General features: G+C 38.9%; 1 protein-coding gene across 2 annotated transcripts in view; it reads right to left on the bottom strand.

The window, feature by feature from the left end:
• Nucleotides 1–26,411, bottom strand: part of PIK3R5 (phosphoinositide-3-kinase regulatory subunit 5) — a 150,341-nt gene that overhangs the window by 56,657 nt on the left and 67,273 nt on the right. For both annotated transcript variants that reach the window (XM_069073089.1, XM_069073088.1), the window contains exons 3-9: nucleotides 19,871–19,971; nucleotides 15,448–15,516; nucleotides 13,769–13,907; nucleotides 10,156–10,225; nucleotides 9,524–9,698; nucleotides 8,193–8,346; nucleotides 5,996–6,079 (exon numbers count right to left, since the gene is read on the bottom strand). In XM_069073089.1, the coding sequence (XP_068929190.1) occupies nucleotides 5,996–6,079; nucleotides 8,193–8,346; nucleotides 9,524–9,698; nucleotides 10,156–10,225; nucleotides 13,769–13,907; nucleotides 15,448–15,516; nucleotides 19,871–19,971 (792 nt within the window). The remainder of the gene's footprint in view (nucleotides 1–5,995; nucleotides 6,080–8,192; nucleotides 8,347–9,523; nucleotides 9,699–10,155; nucleotides 10,226–13,768; nucleotides 13,908–15,447; nucleotides 15,517–19,870; nucleotides 19,972–26,411) is intronic.

Genomic DNA, 26,411 nt, shown 5'->3' with positions numbered 1-26,411 from the left:
TTCCCTTCTCACTACCCCATTCTCCCTTGCAATTTGGCATTCTTTCCACAAAGCACAGTACCTGGCCACATCACATAGTAGACAGGTATAAAATGCTTGTTTATTGATCAGTTCCTACAGTTCTTTTGAAGACTCTCTGAAAGTTCTCTAGTTATCTACTTGCCTTTTAGACCCATCCCCTTCTTTTGGCATTATTACACTGACTTTTGAGGCATAAAGTTCCTTGATTTTCATCCTACCTGTCTTAACTGTTACTTCTCTATATTGGCTATCCTCTTCCTAAGTCCTCAAGGTAATGTCTCCCAAGGTTCTGTTCTCAGGTCTCTCTCTACAATCAAATGTGCCAATGTATGTAAAAGCACTGGGCAAACATCAAAGTGTTACATAAATGTAATTTATTACTTCCCCAGACTTATTTCCATGGCTACAAGTCATGAATGTAGAAATAAAAGAGAACTGAAAGGTCATTTAGTTTAATCCTTTCAGGTTATTAATGAATAACTGAGAGTGCCTCAGTGTAACTTATGTGTGAAATTGTTACTTGCCCACATTTCCATAGGTAGTAAGTGTCTGAGTCAGCATTTGAATGAATGCAGGTCTTCTGACCATATCTTGTCTTGTTTGACTATCATCTCTGTCCAGATATTTCTAAATACCTACAGGACACTGCTGTCTGAATGTCCCAATGGCATTCTAAGCTCATGCAGAAATAAAGATAGATCTAAATAATTAAGATCTAAATATTAATTGTTCCTATGTGTAGCCAAGATGATAAAATTAAATACTATATTAATATTGAATTATTAACAATATTAATTTACTCAATGCTGTGCACTGAACTATAAAAAATAATAGCCAAATTCATATGGAAGAACAAAACGTCAAAAATCTCAAGGATAATAATGAAAAAAAGTAGGAAGGAAAGGGATCTATCAGTGCCAGATACTACAAAGCAATACTCATTAAAATGATTCAAAATTGGTTAAAAAATAGAAAGGTTCATCAGTGGAACAAATTAAATACACAACATTCAGAAGCAAACAAACACACTAGCATATTTGATAAACCCAAAGACCCCAGGTATTGGGAAAAAGACTCACTACTTGACAAAAAATTATCAAGAAAACTAGATGGTTGTCTGGCAAAAATAACACTTAGACTAATATGTCATACTACATACCAAGATAAGCTCCAAATGGATATATGACCTAAATATAAAAGATTATATCCTAACAAATTACAGGAGCAAGAAGAAACTGCCTTTTAGAATCTATGGATAGGGGAAGAATTCATTAATAAGCAAGTAATCAAGAAGATTATATAACATAAAATACCAACTTTTTTATATGCTCTCTTATGCTCCTTCATGCTCCCTCCATATACTCTGATCCAGCAATACTGATCTCCTTGCTGTTCCTTTTCATCTTCATATTCTGTGTGAATCATTGGCTATCTTATCTATCACTCATGTCTAGAATGCTTCCCCTCCTCCTCTCTGCCTTCCAGCTTCCTTCAAGTCCCATCTTCTATAGGAAGCCTTTCCCAATCCTTTTTGTTTCTAGTGCCTTCTTCCTTCTGTTGATTATTTCTAATTTATCCTATTTGTAGTTTATTTGTAGGTGGTTGTTTAGATGTTCTTCTCCTTCCCCCATTAGACTGTGAGCTGCCTGAGAGCAGATGCTGTCTTTTTCCTTTCTTTGCATCCCCCAGTGATTCAACTTTATAAGACTAAGAATGATTCCCCAATAGATGAAAGGTCAAAGGATTAAAATGTGTAAAGGGCTATCAACAACTATATAAAAATGTCCTGAATCATAGATACTAATAGAAATACAAATTAAAGCAGCTTTGAGGTTCAATCTCACATTCATAAATTGGTAAAGATGACAAAAGAAGAAAATAATAAATGATGGAGAGGTTACAGGAAAACAGGCACCCTAGAGCTGTTGATAGAGTGACTATGCCTCCAGAGTTACTAAGCTCTATCCTATTGACCCAGCTATACCATTCCTTGTTCTATACCCTCAAAAAAAATCAAAGAAGAAAAAGATCCATATATAAAAGAAATTTTTATAGCTGCACTTTTCATAGCAGCCCAATGTGGTAAACTAAGGGAGTGTCCTTCATTTGGAGACTGGCTAACCAAACTAAGGTATTTGAATGTAATGGAATGATCATACTATATAACAAATAACAAAAGGGACAGTTTCAAAGAAAACTAGGGAAATCTCTATGAACTTGAAAACAATTTATACAGTGATAATAAAATTACAAAGAAAAATAACTTTGAAAGGCTTTACAAGTTTGAGCAATGATGCACCATAAGTCCAAGAGATTAAACACTCACCTCCTTCCAAGGATGTAATAACTTTAAATGCGAAAAAAGATATGGCCAAAGCAGGAATCTATTTTAATGGATTATGCCATGTTCATAATAAGGATTTGTTTGTTTGTTCACTGGTGGGTCGGGAGTCAATGAAGGATTGTTTATTTATGCATTTAAATGCATTTGAAAATAAATGAATAAGTTTATGAAAAAGCATCTCCTCCCTCAGATCTTACCTATCTATAGAGCTTCACCATACTTCTCATACAAATATTATACATGCAAGTAGGGGCTGAGTCAAGATGGCGGAGTAGAAGCAGGACCTCCCCACTGCTCGGGCTTCCACCTTCCCCAATCCATGTAAAAAGGAGACTCTGAACAAACTTTGGAGCTGCAGAACCCACAAAATGACACAGAGAAGCTAACCTCCCACTAAGGATATCCCGGCAGGCCGGCAGGAATCGGCCAGCACAGTGCTCGGGAGCCGAGCCTAGCCCCACACAGAGGCTTTAGCCCCAGGGCGGGCCTGACCAGCCACCTGCCAGAGGGACCCCAGATCACCAGCAGCTGGGATGGTAGGTAGATGCAAAGGACAAAGTGAGAGGTCAGTGCAGTCTGGACTTTGGGAGCCAGTAAGTGGGGGTGCATGGCTTTTGCCCCCAGGGCAAGAAGCCAATGCCACATGGCAGTTTCAGCTCCTGGCCTGCAGAGTGTAGGGGGCCAAGCACCAGTCTGAGGGGTAATCACTCTTGCTTTAACCTGCTTAGATCTGGATTGCAGTCTAGGGTGGAGGTCCTGGGGTGTGTGTCCAGCTTGCCAGAGTGTGTGGAGACCTCAGAGAGGGCACCCATCTAATACCTCTGACAGCTGAGAAAAGCCCAGTGTTTGGGACAAAAGCTCCCCTGTCTGGTGGCAGAGTCCTACTGTGGCAAAAAGCCCAGGGGTCAAGTGACTGAGGGGTGACATGACCAGGCAAAGGAAACAAAGCAGACAGAAGATTCCAACATTAGACTCCTATTTTGGGGACAAAAAGGAGCAAAGCATGGAACAGGAGGAAGACAGTGAAGTTAGAACTCCTACACCAAAAGCTTGAAAGGAAACAAGCTGGTTACAGGCCACAGAGGACCTTAAGAAGCAGATAAGAGAAGTGGAAGAAAAACTGGGAAGAGAAATGAGAACGATGCAAGAAAATTACAAAATGAGAGTCAACAGCCTGAGTGAGGAAAATCATACCTTAAAAAATAGACTAACTCAAATGGCAAAAGAGGCTCAAAAAAGGCAATGAGGAGAAGAATGCCTTAAAAAGTCGAATCTGCCATGGAAAAGGAATCTCAAAAGCTCACTAAGGACAATCATTGCTTCAGAATTAGATTGGAGCAAATGGAAGCTAATGACTTTATGAGAAATGAAGATGCTGTTAAACAGATCCAAACAAATGAAAGAATAGAAGGCAATGTGAAATATCTCATGGCAAAAACCACTGACCTGGAAAATAGATCCAGGAGAGATCATTTAAAAATTATTGGACTACCTGAAAGCCATGATCAAAGTAAGAACCAAGAAATCATCTTCCAGGAAGTTCTCAAAGAAAACTGCCCTGATGTTTTAGAACCAGAGAGCAAAACAGAGGTTGAAAGAATCCACCGATCACCTCCTGAAAAAGATCCCAAAAAAGAAAACTCCTAGGAATATTATAGCCAGGTTCTGGAATTCCCAGATTAAGGACAGAATATTACAAGCAGCCAGGAAGAAACAATTTGAATATTGTGGAAACGCAATCAGGATAACCAAGGATCTGGCAGCTTCTACACTGAGGGATCAAAGGGCTTGGAATATGATATTCTGGAGGGCAAAGGAGCTGGGATTAAAACCAAGAGTCACCTATCCAGCAAAACCAAGTATCATGTTTCAGGGGAAAATATGGTCATTCAGTGGAATAGAGGACTTTCAAGCATTCTTGCTGAAAAAAACCAGAGTTGAATAGAAAATTTGACATTCAGATACAAGAAGCAAGAGAAGCATGAGAAGGTAAACAGGGGAAAGATATCATAAGGAGCTTATCAAAGTTGAACTAATAACATTCCTACATGGAAAAACAATAATTGTAACTGATGAAACTTTTCTCAGTATGAAAATAGTTGAAGGGAATAGAAATATATATATATATATATGTCCATATATGAGGGTATATGGGCATATGAATACATATGTGAATGTGCGTATATATGTTTGCAGGTATACATAGATAGAGGGCACAGGACCAATTTAACAGGAAGGGACGATACTTAAAAGGTGAAATTAAGAGGTGAGAGAGGAATATAACGAAAGGAGATGGGGAGAGACAGAATGGGATAAACTATCTCATATAGAAGAGGCAAGGGAAAATGGTTACAATGGAGGGGAAGAATAGGAAGGCAAAAGGGCATGGGTCAAACTTATTCCCATTGAATTTGGCTTGAGGAGGGAACGAAATACACACTAAATAGGGTATCTCACCCTTCAGGAGAACAGGAGTGGAAGGGGATGAGAGGGGGGATGATGGAAAGGAGGGCAGGCTTGGGGGAAGGGAAGTTGGAAGCACCCACTTTTGAAAAGGGACAGGACCAAAGTAGAGAATAGAATAAGTGGGAGGTGGGATAGGAGGGAGGGAAATATAGTCAGTCTTTTACATTATATCTACTATGTTATTGTTTTGCATTAGCCACACATGTATAACCTATACTGAACTGCTTATCTTCCCAGTAAGGGTGGGTGACAAGGGAGGAAGGGAATGAATCTGGAATTCAGAGTTTTAAAATCAAATACTCAAATATATATACTATTATTAATACTATTTTACATGTAATTGGGAAATAAGATATACAGGCACTGGGATGTAGAGATCCACTAGAAAAGTCAAAAGGGGTATGGGAGAAAATATGGAAGACAGCAGATTGGAGGAGGGGATATCCTGTGGGACTGCTATTTTGGGGCGGTGGGTAGGGGAAAAATGGCGAGAAAATTTGTAACTCAAAATCTGGCGGAAACGAATGATGTAAATCAGTACTTAATAAAGCATTTCAAAAAAAATATTATATATGCTATGTTTTAATTACATGTCAATGTTCTCTCCCCTCTCTCTAAACTGCAAGTTCCATAGGGGCAGAGGGTGTGTCTTATCTAAACTTCATAGTTCTTCTAGTGCTTAACAAAGTACTTGGTACAAATCATTAATTATTGAATTGAGTTTACTCACTAGAGGACTTTCTTTTCAGAAATTCAGAAACCTTTACACTTTGAAGAAGCCTCTTTCAAAGATGTCCAGAGTGAGCATTAGCAAGGATAACTCTCTCCAGATTATTTTATAGGAAGAGACAAGCCAGGGATGTGTATCAGGTAATATCACCGTTTAGTCAGAGGACTGAAATCGAGCACAAGGATCCCCACCTCCAAAACTAACCCAAACTCTACCAGCTAGATGCTGACTCTAAGGGTTTTTGTATTTCAATGGAATGAGCCTGACTAGTTACCTCTGAGAACTAGTAGGAGAGTGAGAGCTACAGGTCCCAGAATAATGGATGGCTGTCATAGAAGCCAGGAAGAAGCTGAAGCCAAAACAGAGGCGGGGAGGGAAGCAGCAGATAAAATTTCTTTGGTATCAGCTGGAGAATTGCCACACAGATTCCTTACCAAAGCTGTCCTGATTCCAACTATAGGTGTAACACCTGGCTACTGGAATGGGAATGGTATACAGCTTACAGGGCTGAGCTGTCTCTGTAGAAATAAGAAGAATAAAATTTCAGAGCTAGAAAAAGATACCTTAAGAGATCATCTAAATGTAAACTCCTAATTTTCCAGGGGAGGACAGTAAAGCCTAGAGAAAAGAAACATTGTTCAGTTATTCAATGAGAGAGCCAGGACAGTTATTACAAGAAAAATTCCTAGTGTAGCTAAATATTTCTTATGTATCACACTCCTGCTAATAGTTTGTTTTGTTTTGTTTCCCCACCTGCACCTATGAATTCAAAGATGTTTCTGATAAGAAAATTCCTACTAATGCAAATCCACAAACAGTCTATAACTTACAGTTTTGGACAGCTTACCTGGGGCACTAAGGAGCTCGGTGACTTACCCAGAGTTACACAGCCAGTACTTGAACACAAGTCTCCCTGACCCAAAAGTCAGTCTCTATTATAGCATACTGTTTCTCTTTTGGAAATCAGTTACATTCCTTCCCATTCCTTCTCCTCCACTATCTATCTTGAACCTTCCACCCTGGTCACTAGATTCAGTTGCTAGTTCCCTTACCCTTTTCTGCCCATATGGTAAAAGAGTAATAGTAAGAGACAATAACTTTCCCACTTCTTTCCTATCAAGCCTTCAGGTCATACCTCCTCCATGAAGGCACCACTCTAGTGAATAATGAATACTCCCATCATCTGAACTCCTACAGCACTTATGGCATTTGTCATACAATGTCTTGCACTGTTAGTTAACTTTTGAGTTTCATGTGTGTGTTCCTCCATGAAAGACCTCCTCTGATTCCTCATCATATCCTGGGGTCCTCCAAGGCTCTTGCTAGAGCACAAAATTTGTTAGGCTTCATTTATACTGAACTGGAAAGGACAGGCCCAACCACAGATTGTTTGCTATGCACCAGTTTCAATAAATATAGAGAGGCTCATCCAAAGTAGTTTGGAAACTAAGTGATGAATTATTTGGATATGGCAACTTGAAGATAAATAAAAATTAAAATTAAAAATGGCCTTCCCTTCTGTGTGGTCCCTTTAAGCTTCTACAGAGACTGTGGTAGAATGGTGGAAAAGAGGCTAGGCCACACACAAACATATATGGGCGACTTATTCCCAAGGAAAAATGATTGATATACTGGAGGAAATGAACCACATCTATAATAACATTCTTTTTATAAATTAATCCAGATGAAATAGAGGTTGCAGTGAAATGAAATGACTCAGAAATTCTTTCAGTTGAAGTAACTAAAAGAGTTGGCAGGATTGACTTAATTGCATGTCCAAGGGTAACAAAAAGAATCATTTCAGGGGATGTGTTGTATGACGTAACAAGTATCTACCAGGGTTTCTGCTCCTTTCTTGTAGGCTGGGCTAGTTCTTTCCCTAAAAGGCAAGAAATGTATCCACAAGGCTTGATTGACCCCAGGGGTTAAGATTCAAGCACTGTCATTTCCTGGGCATCCAAGAGCTTTTGTAAAAGAGGCACATCCAGGGACTTTCAGGCTTGGTGGATGCTCCCAATCATCACATCCTTCTCTGTTGACCAGAAGTATTTTTATATGGAGAAGGAGGTCATGTTACCTGAGCTAAATATCATTAACTTAAGTATCTTTTCTATACTATAGGTAAGTAAATCTCCTTTTTAATTAACTATTGAATGATCTAGGAATGTCCCATGTTGTGACAATAGCAAACCTGAGCTACCTGCTCCACCTAACTTATAACCCTTGGCTAGGTTGTGGTGAAATTTTACAAAAAACCTGACAAGATCTTCAAAAAAAAAAAAGTCAATCTATACTTTGGCTTCCACATGAAGGAAAAGACAAGGTGGAAAAAACTTCATACCCATCTACCATAAATATTTTTTTTCAAGTACAGAGGTGGAAGGTAGTGAGCATGACCACAATGCTGGTCCTTAGATGACAAGCACAACCTATCATTATGATCACACTTAGAAACTTTCCAACTTGGTAAAACCTGCCAAATCTTGCACTCCAGCAGCATATCATTTGGGGACCCCAGGTCACCTCCCTTGGGGGAGAATGTTTGTAGAAGTGTACACAGTAAATATTCAATAAAAAAACTTTGGAAAATTTGTTTCCTTCGAATCCATCTTCCTTGCCCCAGAGTCTTACCTGAGATATAGGGGAAGCCAGCTCTCTCTCCTACAGCCTTCAGCTTGGCTTTCAGCCACTGTCGGGCCTCCTTAGGGTCTCTGATGGCAGATGCTAGTTCCTGAGCCTCCGTAGTCTCCTCAAAGATGGCCTCCAGTTCAGTTAGCGTCTTGGACTAAAAACACCACCACAGAGTAGACAAGGTCCGACACTGCACTCGTGCTCTAGCAGCCCATCATTCCTGCCCCAAAGCCCTCGTTCTCCCCCAGAGTAACTCAAGCCCTTCAATGTTTGATCTTTGAACTCTTAAGGCACTGACCAACCAGTCCCTACCCCAACTCGGTAATCCCCTCTTCCTGGTGATCTGGTGACCTCCTGGAAGGAAGTACAAGAAAAGGAACAGGATACCTGAGCTAGAAAGGATCACCCAATTTCCTGAGGAAACTGAAGTCCAGAGAAAGGAAATATATTGTCCCATGTCATAATCTTACTGAAATAAAAACTTAATTCTCTCAATTACATATTCTACTATATTACAATCTCTCTTTCTCTGTCTCTCTCTCACCTATACACATATAAACAACCTCAAAACACTTCTAGCATTTTGCCTTTGTTCCTACCTAAAGTGAACCTAATAAATACTCTGGTCAGCATCCACAATGAAAAATTCTAATCATGAAAACCTTCAGCATCTTCCCCACCTTTAGTACCACCCCCCCATGCCTAAGTCACAGCTATCCTACCCACCAGCCATCAGAAGATGATTATTCAATTTATATATCTCTTTATAGTTTACAAAATTCTCTTTTCACCACAATCCTATGAGGAAATTATTACAAATATTATTTTCTTCATTAGGATATCAGGAAGCTTGGGGAAGTGGTGAATTATCCACAGCTATTTGATATGATCTGATATTGATATGATATAAGGTGTCATGTGAAAAAATACTGCTCTGGGCAGACTGATCATTACCCATATTCTTGTACCTGCCAAAAGGGATGGCTCCCCATTAGTTCACATCATGACCACAGAATCATAAAGATAGGACCCCAGAGATCATCTAATCTCTCTGCCCCTCTCTCCTCAAGTACAGAAATTCTCTCTACATTATTTCTGATCTGTTTGAATATTTCTATGGATGAAGGATTCACTATATATTTCTACTGGCTGGTTTTCATTATTAAAAATTTACTCCTCAAGTCCTAAGCAGATCAGGCCCTAAGAGAGGGTAAGATTGGTATCTATCTGCAAAAGCTCTCCTGCCTTTCCCCAGTACTGAATATTAACGAACCCATATGTCTGCAAGCCCCACTCCCCCAAGTTCCAAGAGGACAGGTTGGCATTTGTACCTGAAGCATGTGGTGTAGGCGGACCAGGTCACAGCATACCCCAAAGGTGGCCTGGTAAGCATGTTGCAGCAATGTGACATAGGCACTGTGAGGAGAAGGTTCCGGGAAACTCATCTTATTGGCCACAGATAAGAATTCAGTCTGTACCTCCATGGGGTTCAAAAGTAGTACGGTGCTAGATGAGACAATGAGTTCAGGTTTTATGGGAAGGGTAGGGTTTGAGGCTCACTCCAGAATAACCTCTTCCCTGGGTCTTTGTATTTTAAACTTAACTTATATCCCTGAGGAGAATACTGGGTAGGCCTGGCAAAGACGTTGTTAAGATAGTCCAGGATACAAAATAAAATTCTAAAAGCATGGACTTGCTCACCCTATCCCACAACTTAATCTGAAATGGCAGACCTAAAGAAGACTCAAACTTTTAACTATGCTAATGAATTCCCAAGGGGCCCAGAGAATCAGCTCTATATGGCATAGTATAGAGGGTTATTAAAGAATAATGGCATAAACCTCCCTTTCTTCCACTTCTCACCCAGGTTTGGTTTCTTGCTTCCTAGAGTTGCAGAGGTAAGCAATTAAATCAAAGGGTCTATGAGTCTATCTTCTCCCATACCTCCATTCTGAGTACTCACACAGTGGAATTTCGATGACTTCTGATGGATAGTCCTTGTTCTGCCCTCACTAGTCGCTGGTAGTTGATGCCTGCAAACAAAAGAAAACTGTTTAGCCCAAAAGAACTGCAAAAAAAGAACATCTTGCTCTTTGCCAAAGACTATGCTTCCAAGTCCTCCACATCTCCCCACCCATATCTTAAGGCTCTCTCTGATATCATCCCTCAGATGATTACTATGAAAATGAAGGCAAAGGAAAGGGGACTTCACTATCAGGAATATCAGGAAAGAAGAAAGGCCTCACACTTTGGAAACCCTCAGAAGAGATGCCTGGTGTCAAGATGGTTCTAGGTACCACTCATCTTGCCCCTGACTTGTGGGAGACAAACAGAGCACGGAAATCTAATATGAGTATCATCCAGTCAATCAATCAATCAACAGCATTTATTAAGTGTTTGGCACTGTGCTAGGCTCAAGACATTAGACAAAGATGAAGCAGTTCTTGCCCTCAAGGAGCTTCTATTCTACTGAGGGAAATATCATGTACATAGATGAGTAAAGAAAACACAAAAACTAATCACAAAGTAATACTGAAGTGAGGCAAGAGGTCTCAATATTTGGGGGTACCAGGAAAGACCTCATGTAGAAGGCAGCTTCTGAAGACAATGATTCTAAGACGGACAGAAGAGGAAGGAATACATTCCAGGTTATGGGGGAAGCTTGTACAAATCTACAGATATGGGAGATGGACTTTCAGGTATGAAGAACAGTTTGAGATGATGCACAGCTGTTTAAGTCTAAATGTAGAATTCAGAGTATATGATGGGGGGCAATGAGTAATATGTCCGGAAAGGTAAGATTAGATTCAGATTGTGAATGGTTTTAAAAGCCAAATGGAGGAGTTTCCATTTTATCTCGGGGGCCAGAGGAAGCCACTGGAGCTTTTTCAATGAAAGACTGACAAGGTCACTTCTGTGCTTTAGGAGTATCAATTAGGCAGTTGTGATGGATTATACAAGGAACATAGAGAAGCTATAGAAGAATACAGGCAAGGGATGATAAGGCCCTGGACAAGAATGGACAGTCATGTGGGTGGGGAGTAAAGAAGTGATGCAAAAGATGTGAAGGCAGAATGGGTAGCACTAAATGACTGCTTGGACGTGTAGGACATGGGAGGGGTTGGAATGTGAGTTATTAGAAGAAAATGAGAACCATCTCATTGTAAAAACAATAGCCCTAGAAAATAGATTTGAGGAGACACAATTTAAGAATCATTGGACTCCCTGAAAGCCACAATCAGAAAAAGAGTCTAGAATCATCTTTCAAGAAATTATTAAGGAAAACTGTCCTGATATCCTAGAACCAAAGGGTAAAAATAGAATTTGAAAGAATTCACCAACCTCCTCCTGAAAGAGATCCCAAAATAAAAACTCACAGGAATAGCACAACCAAATTCCAGGGCTCCTAGCTCAAGGAGAAAACATTACAAGCGGTAAGAAAGAAACAATTAAATATCATGGAGCCACAGTCAAGCTAACACAAGATTCAGCAGCTTCTACATTAAAGGACTGGAGAACCTGGAATATTATATTCTAATGGGCAAAGGAATTAGGATTACAACCAAGAACCACCGACCCAGCAAAACTGAGTATTTCTTCAGGGGAAAAATGAATATTTAGTAAAACGGAGGACTTTCAAGCATTCCTGATAAAAATACCAGAGCTGAATAGAAAATCTGACTGTCAAATATGATTCAAAAAGAGGAGCATAAAAAAGTAAACAGGAAAGAAAAATCTTAAGAGATTCAATAAGATTAACAGTTTGCATTCCTACATGGGAAGATGATACTTTTAACTCTTAAGAACTTTTTATTAGTGCAGTTAGAAGGAATATATTTAAAAGGCACATGTATAAGTTGACCATGAGGGGATGATGTCTAAAAAATTAAAATTAAGAGGGGATAAAAAGGAATGCACTGGGAGAAGGGAAAAGGAAGAGGCAGACTGGGGTAAATTATCTAACATAAAAGAGCTACAAAGGAGCTTTTATAGTGTAGGGGAAGATGGGGGATATGATGGGGGATGCTTGAACCTTACTCTCATTGAAACTGGTTCATAGAAGCAATAGCATACACATTCAATTGGGTATGAAAATCTATCTTACTCTACAGGAAATCAGGGGAGGAAGGGGAAAAGAGAAGGGGAGGGAGGTGCTGATAGAAGGGAGGGTAGATTGAGGGAGGTGGTAGTCAAAAAGAAAACACTTTTGAGGGAGGACAGGGTAAAAGGGCAGAGAGAGTAGAATAAACAGGGAGAAAAATAGGAGAGAGGGAAATTCTCAGTAATCATAAGTATGAAAAAATTTTTGCAGCAAGTTTCTCTGATAAAGGCCTTATTTCTCAAATATATAGAAAACTGAGTCAAGTCTTTAAAAAATAAGCTCCATTCCTCAACTGATAAATGGCCAAAGGATATGAACAGGCAATTTTCAGGCAAAGTAACCAAAGCTATCTATAGTCACACAAAAATGCTCTACATCACTACTAATTAGAGGAATTCAAATTTAAACAACTCTGAGGTACCACCCTACACTTATCAGATTAGCTAATATGATAGAAAAAGAAAATGACAAATGTTGGAGGGGAAGTAGGAAAACTGAGACACTAGTGGTTGGTGAAGTTGTGAATTGATTCAATCATTCTGGAGAGCAATTTGGAATGACACCCAAAGTTCTATAAAACTGCACCAAACCCTTTGACCAAGCAATGCCACTACTAGGACTGTATACTACAGAGACAAAAAAAAAGGAAAAGGATGATATGTAAAAAGAAATTATTTATAGCAGCTCTTTTTGTGGTAGCAAATAACTAGAAACTGAGGGGATGTCCATCAACTGGGGAATGGCTGAACAAGTAATGGTATATGATTGTGATGGAATAATATTGTACTATATGAAATAATAAGCAGGATGCTTTCAGAAAAACCTGGAAAGACTTAAATGAACTGAGGCAAAGTGAAAGGAGCAGAACCAGGAGAAAATTGTTACATAGTAACAGCAATAAATGTATAATGATCAACTGTGAATGACTTAGCTAGTCTTAGCAATACAATGATCCAAGACAATTCGAAAGGACTTATGATGAAAAATGCTATCTGTCTCCAGAGAAAGAACATATGGAGCCTGAATGTAGATCAAATCATACTTTTTTAAACTATTTTTCTTGTTTTTTTTTTGGTCTGTGTTTTCTTTTGCAATATGACTAATATGGAAATATGTTTTGCATGACTGTACATGTATAACCTATATCAAATTGCCTGACTTCTCAATGAGGGGGAGGGAGGAAAGGAAGGGAGAGAATTTGGAACTCAAAAAAATTTTTAAATGAATGTTAAAAATTGTTTTTACATGTAATTGGGGAAAAATAAAATACTAAATAAATACATTAAAAAAGAAGAAAAAGCTAAGTAAAACTAATTCATAGGCCAGCTCAAAATTGTAGGAGGAGCTAGAGTATAACTGACTAATAATCACAAGGGATGCTATTTCCAAAGCTAAAATAGATGCCTATAAACATCTTTACTGGCATGCTTCCCTTGTTGCTACTCCCCACTTTAGAGCACTGGCACATACATACCTGGAACCTTGAGCTCAGCATCAATGAAGGCAAGAAGCTCCTGACAGATGCTGCAGTAAGGAATGGGCCAGGTCAGGAATCTGTGGTAGGTTCTAGCTGCTTTCAGAAGGAGGTCAGAATCTGGTGGAAAGTGTGGAGTCTGTGTAAGGGAAGCAGAGATAAAGTATAAAACAAAGTCAGAACTGGGACAAGATTTGAGTGTGAAAGAGGACAATGACATAATATGGAGAACGGGTTTCTTTCTGGGCTAGTTCCTCAAAAGAACAAATACACACAACCAAGAAATTTGAGTCATCTCAGAAGCAGGGTTGTATGTAGCAGGGCAAATAAAATAGAGACTAGTAGGATACCTTTCCTGGAGGATGGTCCTCGTGTTATAGATTACAAATGGTAAAACAGTAGTCTTGGTACAATTAACAAAGAGGCAGATAGATAGTCTATTTGATAAAGTGCTGGACTTGGGGAATCAGGATGCCCTGATTGGATCCTGTCTCTGACACTAAGATGTGTGATCATGGGCAAGTCATTTGACTTTTGTCAGCCCTAGTTTCCTTATCTGTAAAAGGGGATAATAAAGGCCCCTACTTCACTGAGTTGTTGTGACTATCCACTGAGACAAACTTTACAGCTACATATAAATCTATTTTAATGTATTTTAATCAAATACATTTGAACTTAATCTTCCCAGTCCCGCAAATGCTCTCATGAAAAGCTAATGACCGTAAGAGCACCAGCCCTGGAGTTGAGAGGACCTGGGATCGGTTCTGGCCTCAGATACTTAATACCCACACAAAAAAACTGGCTGTGTAACCTTGGACAAGTTACTTAACCCCAATTGCTTTAAAAAAAAAAAGCTAATGACCAAGCAATCTTGCCAATCTTCAGACAGCACCTACGACCTCTCTTTGGGAACTGTATTCTATGCCTTCAGGCATAAGTGGGTGGCATAAGTGTTGAAGCTCAAAGATGTTAAGTGACTAAGATCACATATTTATTAAGTTCCAGAGCTGGGATCTGAAGTCTACTGAATACATATCCATATGGTTTTCACGTCATATTATCTCTCTTATTACCCTGAAAGTTCAATGAGGGCAAGCACTAAGTTGTTTTTCAGCTTTGGATCCCCAACGTGTGGTTGAGTTCTTATGGCTGTTGAATGAATGAACAGAAGCAAATTTTTACCTTTTGAGAATGGATTTGGTTTTTAAAGAGAGCTAAAAGAGTCAAGGCTGATAAATAAAACAGACAACCAAAGTGGGCCAAAAGATGGGAAAGAGGTGTGGTTATAAGTTAACAAGACTGATTTTCCCCTGTGGCTGATAAAGTGGATCTGAAGGTGATTTCATAAAGATGGGTGTGCTCCAAGCAACAGCACTGGTAAAGCATATGCCCTGTTTCTGAAGGGAGGTGCTCTGCAGAGAACAATTCTCATTTGGATAGGTAAATGCTGATTTTTGCAAAGAAATGAACAAACAAAAAACACTTTGGTGAAGTGGGCATCATTACTTTTAGCCAGTCCCTATATGCTACACTTTGGCTTTTGTTCCAATACAGAATGAAAACTTCAACGAATAGTCAGACAGGTGGTGGCTATTACTTTACAGAAGAGATAGGACCTAGATCTAGCAGAATTCTGGCCAGACTTCAGAGGCCTTAGTCTGTCCCACCTCAGAACTTACACAAAGGACAGTAGAGTAGAAAAGCAGAGCCAGGGGAGCCAGAAGATCATAGCTGCATTTCTCTTGGACCTGTAGGAAACAGGTGAGACACAAAGTTAGCCATACCTGTGGGGGAGAGGAAGAAGAGAGAGAAGGAGTCTGGGGAGAGAAAAAGAAAAAGGAAAGGAGGAGGGGGAAGAATAGAGACAAAGGGAAAGTAAAGTAAGGTAAGAGAGAGGAGGTAAGGAGGGGAAAGGGAAGGAACAGGAAGAATGGAATAGGCATGTATGGTATTTCTATGAAATCTCAGAATATTTCCATCCATATGGCCTGCCTTTCCATATTTTTCTTTTTTTTTCTCCTACAGATAACCTTTTTGAAAAGTTTCTCTAAACTTCCTTCTTCCCTTGAAAAAACAAATTTTAATAAACATTTTTTGTTTTGTCAATATATTTCCCAATGTAACCCTCCTTGCTCCCACAGAGACATACACCTCTTATAACAAAGAATAGATAAAGAAGAGGGGGAAAAAACAGTTCAGCAAAACTCACCAAAACATCCAAAAAAAAATTCAACATTATATATAATATTCCATATCCATTATCTGAAAAGAAGATTGGGTGATGTCTTTTCATGTCTCTTCTTTAGAGTCAAACTTAGTCACTTCATAACATTCAGTTTGGATTGTTTTATTGTTGTTCTATTTACATTGCTTTGACCACTGTGTATATTGCTTGCCTTGTTTTGCTTTTGTTAAAATCCTTTTGTAATCACTGAATTCTTTGGGGTATATGCTGAACAATGGAATCTCTAGGTCAAAAAGTATGTATATTTTAGTTACTTTGTTAGTATAATCTTAAATTCCTTTCCAGAATAGTTGGACTAATACATAGTTTCACCACCAATGCACATAATTCCTACAACATCTATTATTATCTTTTGCTATCTGTGCTAATGCTGCTATGAGGTAAAACCTAAGAGCTCTTTTGATTTACATTCTTCTCTTAAAAAAATGCTTTTCCCCAATTACATGTAAAAACAATTTTTTACATTTGTTTTGTTGTTGTTTTTAAGTTATAAGTTCCAAATTCTATTTTTTTCTCTCTCCCTGACACAGTAAGCAATCTGATATAGGTTATACATATGCAATCATGTAAAGCATTACCATATTAGTCATTTTGTGCAAGAAAATTGAAAGAAAGAATATGCTTCAGTCTGTAAGAATATGCTTCAGTCTGTATTCAGACAACATCAGTTATTTCTCTGGAGGCAGACAGCATTTTTCATAATTAGTCCTTTGGGATTATCCTGCATCATTGCATTGCTGAATATAGCTAAGTCATTCAGAGTTCTTCATTATACAATATTGCTGTTTCTATGTAAAATATTCTCCTGGTTCTGTTCACTTGATTTTTATGCCAGTTCATGTAAGTCTTTCTAAGTTTTTCTGAAAGCATCCTGCTTGTCATTTCTTATAGCACAATAATATTCCATTATAATCATATACCACAACTTGTTCAGTCATTCCCCAACCAATGGGCATCCCCTCAATTTCCAATCATTAGCCACCACAAAAAGAGCTACTATAAATATCTTTGTACAAATAGGTTCCCCCCCTGCCCCTCTTTTTTGGATCTCTTTGGAATACAGACCTACCTAGCAATGGTATTGCTGGATCAAAGAATATGGCACAATTTTATAGCCCTTTGGGCATAGTTCCAAATTGCTCTCCAGAATGTTTGGATTGGTTTAATTTGCATTCTTCTTATTATTAGTGACATGGAAAATTCTTTCATGTGGCTGTTAATAGTTTGCCATTGAAAGGCAAAATGAAGTACAACTTGTGAATATAATGGAGTATTATTGTGCCAAATGAATGAATGAATATGAGAAGCTCAGAGAAACATGGGAAGATGTACATGAACTGATACATAAGAAGACAGAACCAGAAGAACAAAGTGCAGAATTACTAAAGTAAGATAAATAAAAACACTAAAAAACTCAGAAATTAGATTAAATGCAATGATCAATATGGATTTCAGAAGACTAATAGTGAAACACATTTTTCTCCTTTTAATACATATCAAAAGAGGTCACTGTCCTGGATAGTTTTGCTTAACCTATGATTGAGAATTTATGGGAAGGAAGATTATTGGGAAATAATTATGTAAAAATTGTTAAAGAGAAATTGATACTGTTTCTCTGAAGCGTGACTTTCAAAAGTCTCCACAGGTTAAAAGGCACTTAAACCAGGTCATTTAGCTGTCCACTTGCATCATTATTTCAGAATGGAGGTTCATCTTTGTGCTGAATAGTATTACTGAACCTAGTAAATGCCGTTTTAGGCCTATAGTCTGGATAAGGTCTATAGTCAACTCTAGCTCTTTTTAGCATTAGCTAAATTAGCTATGCTAATTAGCATACTGTTCTTGGAGACCTTCAAAATTGGGGTTCTCATACATTCTACTGAATTATACATCTTGCATATCTCAGATACCTGCTAGCTTTTTACAGTTCTATACTGAGTTCAGCCCAAACTTATAGAGGCAAGGATCATGTCTTGAAAACATTACTAATATGGGCATATGATAATTTTGTGGTGTAAGAATCTATACTCTCCATTATCTACATGTAAATCATCTTTCTCTGGTTTAAACACACTTCTAAATTTTTCTATTTGGCAAACCTCTGTGAGTGAAAATTTCCAGGCTTTTTTTTTAACTCCTCCTTCTCCTCAAAGGGTAGCTTTGAGATGAGTTTCTAGATACTCTCTTCCACTATCCTCTTATCAAGAATTTTTTTAGTGATCAATAGAGTCTGGTAATTCACAAAATACTAATTAAGTAGTTTTAGTCTTTATGTGCTAGTTATAATTTTATATCACCCCAACTCTTTTTTATTTCATTTAAATGATCTTACAGTGTCCTCAATCTTACACTTAGGATTTATTCCAAATATCAAGAAAATCAACACCTATTAACTCATAATTTCTATTAAACATGTCAACCCCCATTTTTCAATTAGTTATAAATTAAAATTGTATATAGCAACTAATAATTAAACATTGAATATGCAGCATATATAGAAATAAACAATGAAACAATACTTATATGTAATTAATATGTAGCAAATAAAATAATAAAACAAGAGATAAAATACCTATAGGAAAGAAAGAAGTTAGCATTTCACAGAATGGACTGTGTGGACTGATCTACTTATTAATATTCATCCTGTACTCTAGAGCAAACAAGGTCTATATTCTGGTATTTCTTCATAAATTAATAGAAATGTACAATCTTTCTCATTAATTAATTAGCTTTGAGCTCCCACTCCAATTTATAAAAATCAGAGAAACTTCTTGCCCACAAACTTTCTCTCCTCTTTCAGCATCAAACTCTGATTGATGTCTGGAAACACAGGCTTAGATAACCATCAATGTTACCAGCTATACCTTTTATAAACAATAATGGATAATGTATCAGCTGTAAGAAAAGACACTTCTGGGCCAGAACCCTCAACAATGTCAGTTAACCCTTCTCCCCTCATACAACAGCAGTCTGGACTGGTGTAGTTTCTTCTAGAGATGTCTTCACAGAATAAAAGTTAAATCCAGTTCTCCTAAAATATCTCTTTAGACTCTTTCTCTGGGACAGTTAACTCATTCATGCTCTCAAGAAAGAAATTCTCTTAGTCCTTTCTGTGCCTTATACAGTCTCTCTCATCATACTGTTAGCTCTCTTCACAATTACAGAAAAACTATAGAACTCTCCAAAATCCTATTCCCTCTTAAAGACCCAGCAGCATTATGGTATAGAGGGAATGGTGAAAGGCAAGGGAATAAGTATTTGTTACTTAATAAATATTGCCTACTATGTGCCTATGCTAAGCACTTTTGAAATATTACCTCATTTGATTCTCACAACAACCCTGTGCAATAGGTGCCATTATTACTCCCATTTTATAAATAAGAAAACTGAGGCAGGCAAAAGCTAAGTGATTTGCCCAGGATTATACAACCAAAAAGTATCCAGGTCTAGAATGAAGTCTCAGATCTTCCCGACTCCAGTCTCAGCTCTCCATCCACAACACCCCCTAGTGGCCTAAAATACTACTGACAATTCTGCTATTGAATATGTACATATGTATTAATTGTTTTTCTAGGTATATATAGTTTCTACCCAGTAGAAAGTATGCTCCTTGAGGGCAGGGACTGTTTTGTTTTTATTCCTAGTACCCAATACAATGTCTGTCATAGGAGCAGGTGCTTAAAAAATGATTTCTGAGCTGAATTGAATGGCCTCTGAGATTGCTTTTAAGATTGAGATTTAAATGATTCATACTGACATCCTAGCTTCACTCCCTAGATTCTTTACCCCTCTTCCTTCAACTCACCTTCTGTTTTCTCATCACTGTTTTCCCCCCAGAACCATAAGCTGGGCCTTACCTCTGTGGTTTTCTGCAGGATTTGCTCCAGGAGGATAAGGAAGTTGTCAGGGTCCCTACTGACTAGCTCTTGCAGACTCCAACAGTTTAAACACAGCCCAGCTAGAAAGGGAAAGAGAGGAAAAGATGTCACAATATGGGACTCTTCAAAGTAAAGGAAGGGGGAAAAAACTAGAGACCCAAAGAGAAACCTTGAAGACAAGCTTCAGATATCCTAAATCCAATCTTAGCATCACCCACACCACTCTCATTTATCATTCCCAAAAAATTCTGTACAGAAGAGTAGAGGTAAGGAGTCATTATAGAATACTTAGTACCATACAACTGAGATTTTCATGAATGATGCTAGAATCCAAGGTAACCTCTCAATTCCTTCTTAGCATTCTGCCAGCCCAGTTGTCTACAGACTCCCTCTGGAGAAAGCTCTCATGAAAAACATACATTCTCAGGGCAGCCAGGTGGCTCAGCGAGTAAGAGCACTGGCCCCAGAGTCGGGATGATCTGGGATCGAATCCGGGTTCAGATACTTAGTATCACACCCAGAAATAACTGGCCATGTAAACCTGAGCAAGTAACTTAACCGCAATTGCTTTAAAAAAAAAAATAGGTTCTACGGGGCGGCCAGGTAGCACAGCGAGTAAGAGCACTGGCCCCAGAGTCGGAATGACCTGGGATCGAATTTGGGCTCAGACACTTAGCAACCACACCGAAACACCTGGCTGTGTAACCTTGAGCAAGTTACTTAACTCCAATTGCTTAGGGACGGCCAGGTGGCTCAGCGAGTAAGAGCACTGGCCCCACAGTCGGAATAACCTGGGATCGAATCCGGGCTCTGATACTTAGCACCACATCCAGAAATAACTGGCCATGTAACCTTGAGCAAGTTACTCAACCCTGATTGCTTAAAAAAGAAAAAAGAAAAACATACATTCTCTAAGAAAGAGTATAAAGCTGGAAATCAAAAGATTTGAGTTCTAGTCCTGGCTCTGTAATCCTAAAACTAATTATCTCACTGCATGGAGCCTAAGCTTCCTCATCTATAAAGCAGAGACAGAGATAATAACATCAACCATATAAAATTGTTCTAAGGATCAAATAAGATATTAACACTGTCTTAAAAAGTAACAAGAAGGGGAGGCGGAACCAAGATGGTAGAGTAGAAGCAGGTAATTCCATGAGCTCCTGACACAACCACCTCCAATCCCTGTAAAATATGACTCTAAACAAACTTTAGAGCTACAGAACCCACCAAGTGACAGAGAGAAACAAATATCCTGCTGAAGGCAGCCTGGCAGGCTGACAGGAAGCGTCTATTGCACCAGACTGGGAGCCGAGCACAATCCCATGTGAGCCGCACTGAGCCCAGGGTGGCCCTGACCACCAGAGCAGACCTCAGGACAATGAATCACCAGCAGCTGTGGAGGTTTTCAGACTTCTCAACCCATAAACACCAAAGAGAAAGTAAAAAGTCAGTGGGGAACTCTGTTAGAACCAGGTGACTGAAGAGCATGAAGAGACCCCGCCATGTGGCTCCTCCAGAGCTCCTGGACTACAGATTTTAGGGTGATCAAGAGACCATGCAGAGGGTAATTGCTCTTGCTTTGACCTGTTTGGATCTGGATTGCAGTCTTGGGTGGTGGTCCTGGGGTGTGTGGCCAGTGTGCCAGAGCTTGAGGTATCTGTAGAGAGGGTGCCCTTTTCATAGCTCTAGCAATTGTGAAATCCCCAGCAATTTGGGACAAAGCTCTTTCCACTCTGGAAGCAGAGTTCTACCATGGCAAAGAGCTCAAAAGTCAAGTAATTGGCTAGCAAGATGAGCAAGCAGAGGAAGCACAATCAGACTACAGAATCCTTTTTTGAGGACAAAAAGGATCAAAATGTGGTACCAGAAGAAGTTAACAAAGGCAAAACTCTTGCATCAAAAGCTTCCAAGAAAAATATGAACTGCTTACAGGCCATGAAGGGGTTCAAGAAGAATTTTGAAAATTAAGTAAGAGAAGTAGAGGAAAAATTGGGAAGAGAAATGAGAATGATGCAAGAAAATTATGAAAAGAGAGTCAACAGCCTGCTAAAGGAGACCCAACAATACACTGAGGAAAATAACACCTTAAAAAATAGACTAACTGAAATGGCAAAAGAGGCCCAAAAAGCCAGTGAGGAGAAGAATGCCTTAAAAAGTTGAATTGCCCAGATGGAAAAGGAATTTAAAAAACTCACTGAAGTGAATAATTCCTTCAAAATTAGACTGGAACAAATGGAGGCTAATGACTTTATGAGGAATCAAGATACTATTAAACAGATCCAAACAAATGAAAATATAGAAGACAATGTGAAACATCTCATTGGAAAAACCACTGACCTGGAAAATAGATCCGAGAGAGCATTTAAAAATTTTTGGACTACCTGAAAGCCATGATCAAAAAAAGAACCTAGAAATCATCCTTCAAGAAATTCTCAAGGAAAACTGCCCTGATATTCTAGAACCAGAGGGCAAAATAGAAATGGAAAGAATTCACCAATCAATTGCTTCTTGAAAAAGGTCCCAAAAAGAAAACACCTAGGAATATTATAGCCAAATTCCAGAGTTCCCAGGTCAAGGAGAAAATATTACAAGCAGCCAGAAAGAAACAATTTGAGTATTGTGGAAACACAATCAGGATAACACAAGATCTAGCAGTTTCTACATTAAGAGATCAAAGGGTTTGGAATATGATATCCCAGAGGTCAAAGGACATAGGACTAAAACCAAAAATCACCTACCCAGCAAAGCTGAGTATAATGCTTCAGGGGAAAACATGGTTATTCAATGAAATAGAGGACTTTCAAGCATTCTTGATGAAAAAAACAGAGCTGAACAGAACAGGAAAAAGAAACCATAAGGAACTTATTAAAGTTGAACTATTTATATTCCTACATGGAAAAACAATAATTATAACTGATGAGACTTTTCTCAGTATGAGGACAGTTGAAGGGAATATATGTGTGTGTGGTGTGTGTGTGTGTGTATGTATACATATATATGTTTATATAGGAGGGTGTATGTGTATATAAATACATATGTGAGTGTGTGTATGTATATATGATACATAGACAGAAGGTACTGGATCAGTTGAATAGAAAGGGATGATATCTAAAAAATAAAATTAAGAGGTGAGAGAGGAATATGAGAGATGGAGATATGGAGAGATAGAATAGGGTAAATTATCTCATATAAAAGAGGCAAGAGAAAACTGTTACAATGTAGGGAAGGAACAGGGAGGTGAAAAGGGATAGGTCAACTGCACTCTCATTGAATTTGGCTTAAGGAGGGAATAATGTACACACTCAAGTGGATATCTTACCCTACAGGAAAGCAAGGGAAAAGGGGATAAGGGGGGGATGATACAAGGGAAAGCAGATTGGGGGAGAGGGTAGTTAGAAGCACACACTTATGCAAAGGGACGGGGTCAAAGGAGAAAACAGAATAAGTGGGGGGGTGGGATAGGATGGAGGGAAATATAGTTAGTCTTTCACAACATATCTACGATGGAAATGTTTTGCATAACTACACATGTACAACCAAATTGAATTGCTTATCTTCCCAGTGAGGGTGAGTGAGGAGGGAAGAAGGGAAAGAATCTGGAAATCAAAGTTTTAAAAAACAAATGTTAAAAAAATTGTTTTAAAAATGCAACTGGGCAATAAGCTATACAGGTATACAGGCACTGCAGTATAGAAATTCATCTTGCCCTACTAGAAAGTTAGAGGGGGGAAGGGGGAGTATATAAGAGAGAGCAGATTGGGGGAAGAGGTATTTAGTAGACTCACTATTTTGGGGTGGGGGGGTAGGGGAAAGACAGGGAGAAAATTTGTAACTTAAAATCTTGTAGAAATAAATGTTGAAAACTAAAAATAAAGAAACCATACATTAAAAAAAATTTTTTTTAAGTAATATGACTGCACTATACAAATGTAAGCTGGAAATAATTCACATTTGTTGTTGTTCAGCTGTTTCAGTAGTATATGACTCTTAGTGACCCCATTTGGGTTTTTCTAGGCAAAGATACCAGAATGGTTCACCATTCCTTCCTGAAGTTCATTTTACAGATGAGGAAACTGAGGCAAAAAGGGTTAAGTGACTTGTCCAGATTCACACAGTTAGTAAGTATCTGAGGCCTTATTTGGATACAGGAAGATGCTTGTCCTAATAGAGAGCTTTGCAATTCACAAAGTACCTTCTTCATAATCATCCACTGAGGTAGGTGTAGCACATGCTAATTATAGTTTTCACTTTGCAGGTGAGGAGACTGAAGTTCACACAGCCAATACAGTAAAAAGATCACTAACTCAGGGATCACAGGATATAGATTTAAATCCTACTTCTGATACTTACTGTGTACCCTTAAGGAAGTCACAACCTTCCTGAGATTTAGCTAAAGGCTGCATGATTCAATAGAAAGGGCACAAATTCTGGGGTCGGAAGATCTGGTTTCCATCCCCACTTTTGATGTTTAATACTTCTGTGATTTCAGGAAAATCATTTAACCTCCCTGGGCCTTGGTTTCTTTGTCTACAATTGAAGGGGTTAGTCAAGACCCCTTCCTGCTCTACATCCATGATTCTAATCATAATTCTTATAATTATTGTGGCACCTCAAATTCCTTCCATCTCTGTGTTTAGTATAGTATCATTCTGTAGCTGGCTCTAATAGATGAAAATGAAGCATTATTAATGAACATATATGATTTGTTATTAATTGGCTAAAGGGATCTGTTATATATATGGAACACTTCTATCTTTGAGCTTACAAGCAGCACAGGGTAATCTAAAATCCTTTTTGCTGGGCAGTTTCCAAACTAGAAAATTCTCAAAGGTATGTACAGTCTTGCTATTTGCCTTCCCCATTCTTCATTACTGCCATTCCTAATTCTCTTAATCGACCCATGGAGTATAATAAAGGTTTCAAAGATTCCAGCTTCAGAACCACTTTGCTCAGTGCCTCCTTGGGTAGATCAAATAGCTTCCCTCTCCCATAACTATAACTCTTTCGATTGCAACATGAAATTCTGAAGAGACCAAAAACTACTCTGTGCAGGGATCAGCTAAAGAGATTTGTATAGTTTGCAAGAGAAATTTGAGGGGACCTGATAACTAAAGAATTCAGAAGGCTATCACACGGAAGAGGGATTAGTCTTGTTTTGCTTGGCCCCTGAGGGTAGGAGTAGGATCAATGGGTGAAAATTGCAGAGAAGTAAATTTTGGCTCAAAATAAAGATTAACTTCATAAAAATTAGAACTGTCAAAAAGTGGAACAAGATGCCTTAGTAGAGTTACCCATCACTGAAGGGCTTTATGAAAAGGCTGGATAGACATTTGTTGGAGCTGTTATAGAGAGTATTCCTTTTCATGTATAGGTTGCACTAGATGACTATGGCAGCAAGCTATATAAACAACACTAGATTTGGAATCAAGGGGTCCTAGATCCAAATACTAACTGCTACTTACTATCTATGTCACCGAGGACAGGTCAGTCTCTCTGGATCTGTTTGTCTAGTTGGCATGCCATTGGAAAGACAGACAGACAGACAGATAAAACATTTTTATCAAGTGCTTACTATGTGCCAGGTAATAGGCTAAGCACTGGGGTTACAGATACAAGCAAGTAAGACAGCCTCTATTTTCCTTTCTTTCTTTTGAGGGGGGAAGGCAAGGCAATTGGGGTTAAGTGACTTACCCAGGGTCACACAGCTAATCAAGTGTCTGAGGTTGGATATGAACTCAGGTTCTCCTGACTTCAGGGCCAGTGCTCTATCCACTGTGCCACCTAGCTGCCCAACAGTCTCTATTTTCAAGAAGTTAAATGAAGACAAAACATAAAGGGGTACTGGTAGGGGGCATTTGTTTGGGGTCATGGTGAGGAAATGGCACAAGCCAAGGCAAGATAAGGCAAAAGCTGAACAAGAGTCAAGGGACCCAGGGATGGTGTAAGTCTCTAGAGGGGTGGAGACAGGAGGAGAGTAAGGAGACAGCAAGGAAGTCCCATGCAGGCCTAGACTCGAGCAAATAAGGCAATAGAAAGATTAAACGAAAGAGCACTAGATGTCGGGGCAGCTGGGTGGTGCAGTGAATAGAGAACCAGCCCTGGAGTCAGAAGGATTTGAGTTCAAATCTGGCCTCAGACACTAAACACAAAAAAAACCCAAAAAACTAGCCATGTGACCTTGGGCAAGTCACTTAATCCCAATTGCCCTGTCCTCCCCCCTCCTCAAAGCAAAAAAAAAAAAAAAGAGCAGTAGATATGAAAGCAGAGGACTTTGATTCAAATTCAGAAACTGTTATGAGGGGCAGAGTCAAGATAGCGGAGTAGAAACAGGACTTCCACATTACTTCCACTCCCACCTCCTCCAATTCATGTAAAAAAACCGACTCTAAACAAACTTTGGAGCTACAGAGCCCACAAAATGACACAGAAAAGCTAACTTCCTGCTGAAGACAGTCTGGCAGGCTGGCAGGAAGGGGCCAGTGCAGTGCTCTGGGAGCCTAGCCCAGTGTGAGCCAGAAGT

This window comes from Petaurus breviceps, unplaced genomic scaffold, assembly GCF_028583685.1.
Source record: "Petaurus breviceps papuanus isolate PSGF00001 unplaced genomic scaffold, PetGlider_PUasm1.0 90865, whole genome shotgun sequence".
Lineage (NCBI taxonomy): Eukaryota > Metazoa > Chordata > Mammalia > Diprotodontia > Petauridae > Petaurus > Petaurus breviceps.
Note: the sequence above shows the minus strand (reverse complement) of the source record. Positions and strands in the feature narration are given on the sequence as shown.